Source organism: Rhinopithecus roxellana, chromosome 6 (assembly GCF_007565055.1).
Source record: "Rhinopithecus roxellana isolate Shanxi Qingling chromosome 6, ASM756505v1, whole genome shotgun sequence".
Taxonomy (NCBI): domain Eukaryota; kingdom Metazoa; phylum Chordata; class Mammalia; order Primates; family Cercopithecidae; genus Rhinopithecus; species Rhinopithecus roxellana.
The window spans coordinates 49,078,597-49,089,852 of record NC_044554.1 but is presented as its reverse complement, the minus strand read 5'-3'; the positions used below and the strand labels follow the sequence as shown (position 1 = coordinate 49,089,852).

The window sequence follows — 11,256 nt, the reverse complement described above, 5'->3', positions numbered from 1 at the left end:
TGGGTTCAAGTAATTCTCCTGTCTCAAGCCTCCCAAGTAGCTGGAACCACAGGCATGTGCCACCACACCTGGCTAATTTTCTGTATTTTAGTAGAGACAGGGCTGGTCTCGAACTCCTGGCCTCAAGTGATTCACCTACCTTGGCCTCCCAAAGTGCTGGGATTACAGGCATGAGCCATCATGCCCAGCCTTGTTTCTTTCTAAATGAGGCTTCCTTTGTGTTTTTACATCTCCTTCCACAAAAAAACTGCCATGGTAGGCACAGGGGCTTACGCCTATAATCCCAGCATTTGGAGAGCCCAAGGCCAGTGGATTACTTGAGCCCAGGAATTCGAGACCAGCCTGAGTTAACATAGTGAGACCCCAGCTCTACGAAAAATTTAAAAATTAGCCAGCCATGGTGGCACGCACCTGTGGTCCCAGCTATTTGGGAAGCTGAGGTGGGAGGATCTGTCGAGCCCAGGAGTTCCAGGCTGGCCACTGCACTCCAGCCTGGGCAACAGAGTAAAGAGCTGTCTCAGAATAAAATACTTTTAAAATAAACTAAAAACTCAATGGGCCAGGTGTGGATGGTTCACATCTGTAATCCCAGCACTTTGGGAGGCCAGGTGAGGCAGAATAGGGAATGAGGGTAACCAAGGATTAAGGCAGAAACAAAAGAACAGCAGGTGCAGCCAGTTCTAGGCAAGATTAGGCAGCATAGAGGCCACGTGTTCATTCCGTCAATCAGAGGCTGATTGACCCCGGGTGTGTGTTGGGGTCAGCCTATGATTGACGGCGGGGGGCGGGGACGGCGGGAAGACGAGGGGGCGCGGCTTCACTTCGGCCTCTGATTGGTCACAGGCCAACCCTTCAGAGGGTGTAACCAATTGGAGGCCTCTAACGGGAACCTAGGGGCGTTACCTAATGCTTCCAGTTTAATAGAAATCCTAATGGCCGCTATTGAGCCGTTTGCTCTATCCTGCTCCTGCTCTGTGAATTGTACTTTCTCTTTAATAACTGTCTCTTCCTTACTCCGGTTTTTGTTTTGTTTTGTTTGTTTTCATTGCTTTGTTCTTTTGTTACTTTGTGCATTTTGTTCAATTCTTTGTTCAACACGCCAAGAACCTGGACAATCCACGGTCAAGACCTTACATCTAGTAACAGGAGGATCCCTTGCTGCCAAGAGTTCGAGACCAGCCTGGGCAACAAAGTGAGACCCTGTCTCTACTACATATATATATAATTTTTTTTTTTTTAATTATGTGGGCATGGTGGTGCATGCCTGTGGTCTCAGCTACTCCTCAGGCTGAGATGGGAAGATCGCTTGAGCCCATGAGTTGAGGCTGCAGTGAGCTATGATGGCACCACTGCACTCCAACCTGTGTGAAGAAGCGAGATCCTGTCTCTAAATTAAATTAAAAACAATATCAGCAAAATAACAACAGGTTGGGCTCACGCCTGTAAAATCGGAGCACTTTGGGAGGCCCAAGTGGGAGACCATTTGAGGCCAGGAGTTCGAGAGCAACCTGGACAACACAGACCCCACCTCTACAAAAAAGAAAACTGGCCTTGGTGGCGCGCGCCTGGAATCCTAGCTACTTGGGAGGCTGAGTCAGGGGGATCGCTTGAGTCCCAGAGGTTGAGGCTGCCGTGAGGTGAGATCACGCCACTGCACTCCAGCCTGGATGACAAACTGAGACCCTATCAAAAAAAAAAAAAAAGTGTCCTGCTCAGTTTTTCCTGAAATGCGCAGCCCTCGCTTATAGCCAGGAGAGAACTCCACGAGCCAGCAAAACACAAACTCGGCCAGGAAACGGACCACAAGCCCACCCGGAGGAGCCAGAAGAGTACGCCGCGCCGCGGGTTCTTCTTCCGGGCCGGCGGGGAGCGCTTCCGGGGCGGCGGCTAGGGAGGTAGAAGTGCAGTGTCCTGGCAGGTGGCTGCTGTCTCTGGGCGGGTCGTGGGAGGCTCCCGAGGTGGGGGCCGGGTCGGGATGGCTGCAGCGGCGGCCGGGGCCGGGACCGGGCCCTGGGCGGCCCAGGAGAAGCAGTTCCCGCCGGCGCTGCTGAGTTTCTTCATCTACAACCCGCGCTTCGGGCCGCGCGAAGGAGAGGTATGCTGAGGGGGCGGCGCGCGGAGTCAACGGGCCCGAGGGCCGGGCGGCGTCGGTACTCCCCGGGTACCCAGCCTTGTGGTTCTGCCCACCTCGAGCGGCACAGACCTAGCCTGCATTGTGCCAGGTGCGAGTATGGGCCGGGGACTGCAGCGGGGACCTGTCAGCAGGCAGGGACCAGACAGCTGGCAGGGACCGCTTCAGGTCCTGGGTCGATGCCTGTCTATGGCATAAAGCCCCGTCGGGTCTATCACTCCACACCCCAGGTTGAGACTCTTTGCGCTTTGCTTTGCGTCAGTTCTGGGAAATTAAAAGTGAACTTGGCTTTGTTAAGTGGTTAGACCCCAGCTAGAAGCGTGGAAGCAGAGTGGCAGATAGCCCTCATGATGCAAGCCTGGAGGACCCTGTAAAAGTTTTCGGCCAAATGAGGAAATAAATTAATTCCGGGAGTGTGTGTGTGTTGTTTTTCTGAGGTGGGGACGGCGACTTTATCAAAGGATGTGCGGAGCTGTGTTTTGTTACCAGCAAGTCACAGTTCTTTTAAAGACTGTCCAGGCTGGGCTCCGTGACTCACGCCTGTAATCCCAGCACTTCAGGAGGCCGAGAGTTCCAGACCAGCCTGGGCAACATAGCAAGACCCCCATCTCTTACCCGCCCCCCTCCAAAAAAAAATCGAAAATGAGCCAGGCATGGTGGCACTCACCTGTAGTTACAGCTACTCAGGAGGCTGAGGCCAGAGGATCGCTTGAGCCCGAGTGGTTGAAGCTGCAGGGGAGCTGTTATTGCACCACTGCACTACAGCCTGGGCCACAGAGACCACATCTCCAGAAAAAAAAAAAACAAAAAAAAAACTTGTCAGTTCAAATGCCTGGGAACTGACTGGATTTAATTTTCAGCGAGCTATGTGAGGAGGTCTCGCTGTGTTGCCCAGGCTGGTCTTGAACTCCTGAGCTCAAGTGATCCTCCCGCCTTGGCCTCTCAAAGTGCTAGGATTACAGTTCCTGTTTTTCTAAAACTGGTTTTTGTTTTGTTTTGTCATTAGCATGTGTGACACAAGAGGTCGACATTGAACTTAGCGTTTTCAGTAGCTAAGATGAAATGTTTATATTAATGTGCTTCTGTTTCTTCATGTTTCAGGAGGAAAATAAGATTTTATTTTATCATCCAAATGAGGTAGAAAAGAATGAAAAGATTAGAAATGTCGGATTGTGTGAAGCTATTGTACAGTTCACAAGGTAATAGCTTTAAGTGTGCCTTTTAGAGTTCAGTGAATTCTTAAAACTTCTGCTGGAGAATTGTCCCAAACATATTTTTTTAACCTTTGTAGGACCTTTAGCCCATCAAAACCTGCAAAATCTTTACATACCCAGAAGAATAGACAGTTCTTCAATGAACCAGAAGAACATTTCTGGATGGTCATGGTATTTACATACACAGTGTATCTTTCTGAAATTGTACGGTGAAGTTATGGGTGATCTTTACTATTCAGAATTTGGGAAAGTTCTCTGATTATTGCATCCAAGTAACATTAAAATAAAATTGGTTGCAATTTTAAAGTCAAGTTCTTCCTATTTGCTTTATTTGTTCTTGGGGCTGTTTTAAGAAGTTATGTTTCTGGTGCTATAGCATGTTCAAAGTTTTTAAATTAAGGCAAAATAAAAAACATGGTATAATGAATTCATTGTATAATTTCAGTTTATCAAACTTTGTAGGTTGTTCGGAATCCTATAATTGAAAAACAGAGTAAAGATGGAAAACCAGTTATTGAATATCAAGAGGAGGAGTTGTTGGTAATGTGTCATTATTTATTTATTTATTTATTTTAGATGTATTACTGAGTATGTTGAATCCCTTAATTGGTCGTATTTAAACTCAGTGGCTTTTGCGGAAGTTTCTCGGGGTATATAGCAAAGGTTTATGTTTATCGTTTACATGAGCACAGTCTTTTTAAAATGTATATGCACCCTATCTCACTAATACCTTCTACTCTTCATCTACATTGAAAGCCCTCCTAAAGTAAGGCTTACTGATTCACAAATTAGAATTTAAACACTTCTGGCTGGGAACAGTGGTTCACACCTGTAATCCTAGTACTTTGGGAGGCTGAGGCGGGCAGATCACTTGAGGTCAGGGGTTCAAGACCAGCCTGGCCAATATGGCGGAACCCTGTCTCTACTAAAACTATAAAAATTGGCCAGAAATGGTGGTGCACACATCCTGGCTACTCAGGAGGCTTAGGCAGGAGAATCGCTTGAACCAGGGAAGCAAAGGTTACAGTGAGCCGAGATTGTACTACTGCGCTCCAGCCTAGACAACAGAGTGAGACTGCATCTCAAAAAAAAAAAAAAAAAAAAGTAAACACTTTTTTTCTGCACACAACTATTGTGGGACCAAGTTTATAAACATTATACCGTTTGGCCAAGAGTCAGTGGGACCAAGTTTGTAAACATTATACCGTTTGGCCAAGAGTCAGTGTAGCTTTGCCATCTATCCAATAGACATTGTTTTCCCTCGAATTGAGATCTGTGCTGTGTTTTTGCGTTTGCAGGACAAGGTTTATAGTTCAGTGCTACAGCAGTGCTACAGCATGTACAAGGTAAGCCTGGCATTCGTTTTGAACTGAGTCCAACCAGTTACCCCTGTTTATAGGCTCCAGGGTTGTTTAAAGAGAAATCTTTCAATGACTGCAAAGTGACTCTGTATTTGTCTTAGAGAAGAAAATAATGAGGCCTTCGAAACAGGTAGTGAGGTTTATGCCTACATTTATTCAGCAAGTATTGAACTCCCTTCTCTTTCTCAGCCTTATAGTGGGAATGTGTCCCCATTGATGAAAAAGTGTGTGTCTGTCTTCAAGAAATGTACAGAATGCAGATAATTTTATGATTTAAACATTTCAGTGAGGCAGGGCGTAGTGTATCACACCTGTAATTTCAGCATTCTGGGAGGCTGAGGCGGGAGGATTGCTTGAGCCCAGGAGTTCAGAACCAGTCTGGGCAATATAGCAAGACTCCATCTCTACAAAAAATTTCTGTAAAAGTTAGTCAGGTGTCATGGTGCATGCCTGTAGTCCCAGCTACTTGGGAGGTTGAGGTGGGAGGATCACTTGAGCCTGGGAGGTCGAGGCTGCAGTGAACTGTGATTGCGCCACCGCACTCCAGCCTGAGTGACAGAACGAGATTCCATCTCAAAAAAAAAAAAAGGGGGGGGCCGGGTGCGGTGGCTCAAGCCTGTAATCCCAGCACTTTGGGAGGCCGAGGCAGGCGGATCACAAGGTCAGGAGATCGAGACCATCCTGGCTAACACGGTGAAACCCCGTCTCTACTAAAAAATACAAAAAAGTAGCCGGGCGAGGTGGTGGGCGCCTGTAGTCCCAGCTACTCGGGAGGCTGAGGCAGGAGAATGGCATGAACCCGGGAGGCGGAGCTTGCAGTGAGCTGAGATCTGGCCAGTGCACTCCAGCTTGGGTGACAGAGCGAGACTCCGTCTCAAAAAAAAAAAAAAAAAAAAAAAGGATAAAAATGGTGATTTCATTCATTGAAAGAAAACTGAAAAATAAAAATTGGGGTGATATTATTTATGTAAATTGAAACTTCAGGGTGAGTTGAAATGTTTGAAAGATGCCTAGAGCAGTTAGGTGGTTTCATAAATGAGACAGCATCGCTTAACAGTATTTTTTGTAACTTATATTTTTAACTCAACTTTTCTCATGTAAATATTTTCTCTGTTGAACTGGGAGATTTAATGAGCTGAATTAATAATCTAAAGGAAAAAAAGAACTTGTTCTACTGAAAAAGTGAGCATAGGAAATTGATTTTTTCTGCCGTCTTTTACCTCATAGCTTTTTAATGGAACATTTCTGAAAGCCATGGAAGACGGAGGCGTCGAGCTTCTGAAAGAAAGATTGGAGAAATTCTTCCATCGGGTAAGTACTTTGAGTTTCATTTATAACTTCAGTGAGCATTCAGCAGATTTTTAGAGAAATATGGACAGACAAATTTGTTTCTTACGTACAAAAAACCCAGAACTTGAAAGTGGCAAAGAGCCTGAGACGGACTGTCGTAAAACTGGAGCAGCAAGGAACCGTGTGAGGTGAACGCTCTGGACCCTCCTCCAGCTGGAAGGCAGAGCTTCCTGCATTCGCCCGGGGCTCTTAAAGAGTCCTGGAGTCATCGTTTGGCCTCCTTGTGTTTTACCTGCGTCTGTTCTGGGCTTACTCAGCAGCCGTCTTTTGTGTGATGGATGAGTTGATAAGGAAAACGTGATTATTGGAGTTGCACATTCTTAGGGATGGGCTCTGTTCACTAAACAGGCATAAGCTGTGTCGATGCAGGAAGAGTTACTGAGTTACTGGCTGTGGGCCTTTGTCAGATGAGTGATGAGGGACATTTGTCCCAAGTGCTGTTCTTCCATTGTGATTGAATTGTGCATATTTCACCCGACCTTGTCAAGCTCAGTTTATCTTTTTTTTTAAAAGGAAACAAAAGAGACAGGGTCTTGTCCTGGCTGTTTTGCCCAGGCTGGTCTCAAGCGATCTTCCCTCCTCAGCCTCCCAAAGTGCTGGGGTTAAAGGCATAAGCCAACTCGCCCAGCCCAGTTTCCCTTGAAGAAACAATTCTCAGTTTATTTTCTTCGGAAAATACCTTCTGTGTCTGTTGTTGAGTTCAACTTTTCTCTCTAAAACGGCTTTCATAGCTATTTTCAAATTTTTTGTTTCTCTGAATTACTTCTTTGTTGTTTTGTCATTTTAATGACCACAATTATCCACCCGCATATTATCTCCTGGTTTCTGTTCTTGTCCTCATTGCTCTCTTACCCATCAACATATGGATACAACTCTTGTCCTGACTACATATCATTTACACCTGATTTTAGTATAAGATGGCACTCTCAGCTGGGCGTGGTGGCTCACACCTGTAATCCCAGCACTTTGGGAGGCTGAGGCAGGCAGATCATGAGGTCATGAGTTCAAGACCAGCCTGGCCAACATGGTGAAACCTCACCTCTACTAAAAATATAAAAAAAAACTAGCTGGCTGTGGTGGCGCATGCCTGTAATCCTAGCTGTTCTGGGGGCCGAGACAGGAGAATCACTTCAACCCAGGAGGCAGAAGTTGCAGTGAGCCAAGATCGCACCACTGCACTCCATCCTGGGCAACAGAGCAGGACTCCATCTCCGGGGGAAAGAAAGATGGCACTGTCTGTAGTATTAATGGATAGATCCCTCATTAGGTTAATCTAATTTGAAGGGCACTACTATAAGGAATTAAATACCTTTTTTTTTTTTTTTTGAGACAGTTTCACTCTTGTCACCCAGGCTGGAGTGCAGTGTGTGATCTTGGCTCACTGCAACCTTCATCTCCGAAGTTCAAGTGATTCTCCTGTCTCAGCCTCCCAAGTAGTTGGGATTACAGGCTACCACGCCCGGCTAATTTTGTATTTTTAGTAGAGACAGGGTTTCACCATGTTGGCCAGGCTGTTCTCAAACTCCTGACCTCGAATGATCTGCCTGCCTTGGTCTCCCAAAGTGCTGGGATTACAGGCGTGAGCCACCGCACCCGACCAAGAATTAAATACTTTAAAGTCCTAGCTGGGCACAGTGGCTCATGCCTGTATTCCTAGTGCTTTGGGACACCTAGACATGAGAATCACAGAGGCTGGAAATTCAAGACCAGCCTGGGCAACATAGCAAGACCCTGTCTATACCCAAAAAAACCAAAAAAATTTTGGGCCGGGCGCAGTGGCTCACGCTTGTAATCCCAGCACTTCGGGAGGCCGAGGCGGGTGGATCACGAGGTCAGGAGATCGAGACCATCCTGGCCAACATGGTGAAACCCTGTCTCTACTAAAAAATACAAAAAATCAGCCGGGCGTGGTAGCAGTTGCCTGTAGTTGCAGCTACTTGGGACGCTGAGGCAGGAGAATGGCATGAACCTGGGAGGCGGAGCTTGCAGTGAGCCAAGATTGCGCCACTGCACTCCAGCCTGGGTGACAGAGCGAGACTGCGTCTCAAAAAAAAAAAAATTTAAATTTAAAAAGAGGTAAAACACAATACTGAATAAACATTAACTAGATATGTTTGAACTTTGTATCTTGGAATTGGTACTGAGTTCACACTCGGTTACCCATGTCTTCGCCATGGCCTCATTGTTGCGCTGTTTGCTAGTGTGTAATTGCAGCATAAATACGAGTCTGACATAAGATTATTTTCAGTTATCAAGGAGCATTATATTCAGTGTACTCTTAGTAAATTTTGTGCCTTACTTTTTTTCCACAGTATTTGCAAACGCTACATTTGCAGTCATGTGACCTACTTGACATTTTTGGTGGAATCAGCTTCTTCCCGTTGGATAAAATGACTTATTTGAAAATCCAGTCCTTTATTAATAGAATGGAGGAAAGCCTGAATATAGTCAAATACACTGCATTTCTCTATAACGATCAGCTCATCTGGTAGGTACACCCCGAGGCGTGGTATTAAAAGAAGAAATTGAGATAATAAAAACAGCAGTGACTGGATTGATGGCAGGTTGTCAAACAGGAACTTGCAGGGGGAGGCTGGGTAGGAAGCATCTTCATAGATATTGTCAAAATAAAGCAGTGATTATTTAAAGCAGAACTAGGGTGATTTGGGTTAAAATTTCCAAGCAGAGGAGTTTAAAACTGGTTGCATGAAAGATGTAAGGCTGGGCGCAGTAGCTCACGCCTGTAATCTTAGCACTTTGGGAGGCCGAGTTGGGCAGATCACTTGAGGTAAGGACTTTGAGACCAGCCTGGCCAACACGGGGAAACCCCGTCTCTACTCAAAATACAAAAATTAGCCGGGCATGGTGGCTCATGCCTGTAATCCCAGCTACTCGGGAGGCTGAGGCAGGAGAATCGCTTGAACCTGGGAGGCGGAGGTTGCAGTGAGCCAAGATGGCACTACTACACTCCAGCCTGGCAACAGAGAGAAACTCAGTCTCCAAAAAAAAAAAAGTTCCTATCAAGGTTTAGGAATCCTATTTTTCTTTTGGAGTTTTTTCCAAAATGACAAATGTGAGAAGCAGAATTTTTAGAGCTTTTTTTTTTTTTTTTTCTTATAGAGACGGGGTTTATTGTGTTGGTCAGGCTGGTCTCAAGCTCCTGGCCTCAGCGATCCGCCCGCCTTGGCCTCCCAAAGCGCTGGGATTACAGGCATGAGCCAGTGCACCTGCTTTCTTTTAAAGAAGCTAGATTTCTTTTTTTAAATCCAAGAAATCCAAAGTGTTATACAAACCAGGAAATTATCTGCTGTCGTCAAACTGTTTGTGTCCTGCAGTAGGAATAAGGTGGTCACAAGACTGCCCAGCATACGTGACCCCTCAGAGCTGGGTGGCAACCGAGGCCGTGCACTTTTGGCCTAGAGTAGGTGGACAGAAGCCGTGGAGGCATAGCAGGGAGTGGCCGGCCCTCCCGCAGCTGTTCCAGGACCCTCAGGTTTTATGTTCCCATTGACTATAGCCCACTTTCTTTTTTTTAGACAAAGTCTCACTCTCTTGCCCAGGCCGGAGTACAATGGCACAATCTTGCTTGGTTCACTGCAACCTCCACCTCTTGGGTTCAAGCGATTCTCCTGCCTCAGCCTCCTGAGTAGCTGGGATTACAGGCACGTGCCATGCCCAGCTGTTTTGTATTTTTAGTGGAGACGGGGTTTCACTATGTTGGTCAGGCTGGTCTCGAACTCCTGACCTCAAGTGATCCGCCTGCCTCAGCCTCCCAAAGTGCTGGGATTACAGGCGTGAGCCACCATGCCCAGCCTCCACCTATTTTTTAATTTGACAAATTGTTTATGAGGCAACCTTCCACTATACTGACTCTGCTGTAGTTGCTTTCTGTGATGCACACACGACGTTAGTAAAGTGAAATACTGCCGTGGAATGTAGGAGATGGGAGGATAGTTGTGCTCCTGTAGCATCAGGTCTGCAGAGGGAGTGGCTCCTCCCCAGATGAAAATGACAGGAGGCACTTGCAAGTTACATGCATCCACGGTGGTAGGGAGATGTAGTGTGACAAGCCAGAATCCAGCAGCAGTGGCCCATGGCCTTGTCTCCACCGAAAAGAGAAGAGTAGCTGAGATTCTGATCTCTGGGATGGAACACAAGCCCTGCCATGGGTGCAAACTCCTGAGAGTGAGGAAGAATGAAAGAGCAGAGGGTCCTCCAGGAGCTCATTCTGGGAGACCCTGAAGCCAGAGTGACCAGCAGGGTTGGCCCTTGGAAGCCTGGAGTCACAGGACAATCTGGCGCCCAGCTCCGAGGATCCTGTTGGCATCATCATCTTGGAATAGCGTCCGAGGGGTAGAGCAGGGCACAGCTCTGGTGACTGCATAGAACTGTTCTGTTGTGCTCATTGGGGAAAGGTCAGTCCCAGGAAGTAGCAACAAAAAGAACCTTCAAGAAAAACAGCATGTTACTCCAGTTGCGATCGCTTCCACCTGTCGTCCCAGCACTTTGGGAGGCTGAGGCAGGAGGATCACCTGAGACCAGGAGTTCAAGACCAGCCTGAGCAACATAGACTATACAAAAAAGGCAAACAAAAATCAGCTGGGCACTGTGGTGTGCACTTAACAGTCCCAGCTACAGAGACTACAGAGGTTGAGGCCAGAGAATGACTTGAGCCCCGAAGTTTGAGGTTGCAGAGAGCTATGATAGCACCACTGTACTCCAGCCTGAGTGACAGAGCAAGACCCTGTCTGAGAAAAAAACAGCACATTTTGACGGAATTGCTTATTCCAAAGCTGTTATATTTAAATGCCAGGAAAGACTTTTAAACCAGGTGTGGTGGCACGTATCTATAGTCCCAGCTACTGGGGAGGAGGAGGCAGAAGGATCGCTTGAGCCAGGAGTTGCTTGGAGACCAGCCTGGACAATATAATGAGGCTCTGTTGTCTCAGCCTGGACGTTATATTGTCATTATATTGTCTCAGCCTGGACAATATGAGGCTCTGTCTCCACCAAAAAGGGGGAAATAAAAGAATTTTTCACAAGCAGAGTAAATATTACCCTTATGTATTTACTTAGTATATTGTTTTGATTTTTTTTTTTTTTGAGACAGAGTCTCACTTGCTCGGTCGCCCAGGCCAGAGTACCATGGCGTGATCTCAGCTCACTTCAACCTCCGCCTCCCAGGTTCAAGCGATTCTCA

At 46.7% G+C, this 11,256-nt stretch overlaps 1 protein-coding gene across 8 annotated transcripts in view; it reads left to right on the top strand.

Moving 5' to 3' along the window:
- Window positions 1-1,421: 1,421 nt before the first annotated feature.
- Window positions 1,422-11,256, top strand: part of LOC104665814 (vacuolar fusion protein CCZ1 homolog B) — a 28,077-nt gene continuing 18,242 nt past the window's right edge. For 7 of the 8 annotated variants that reach the window (XR_004057925.1, XM_030932215.1, XM_030932218.1 and 4 more), the window contains exons 1-7: window positions 1,868-2,095; window positions 3,233-3,330; window positions 3,423-3,516; window positions 3,808-3,885; window positions 4,644-4,691; window positions 5,934-6,017; window positions 8,369-8,544. Coding sequence is in view for 7 of the 8 variants with exons in the window: in XM_030932215.1 (XP_030788075.1) it covers window positions 1,976-2,095; window positions 3,233-3,330; window positions 3,423-3,516; window positions 3,808-3,885; window positions 4,644-4,691; window positions 5,934-6,017; window positions 8,369-8,544 (698 nt within the window). In the remaining variant the exon portion in view is untranslated. Of the gene's footprint in view, window positions 2,096-3,232; window positions 3,331-3,422; window positions 3,517-3,807; window positions 3,886-4,643; window positions 4,692-5,933; window positions 6,018-8,368; window positions 8,545-11,256 lie in introns of all 8 variants that reach the window. The other variant, XM_030932217.1, reaches the window with a different exon arrangement.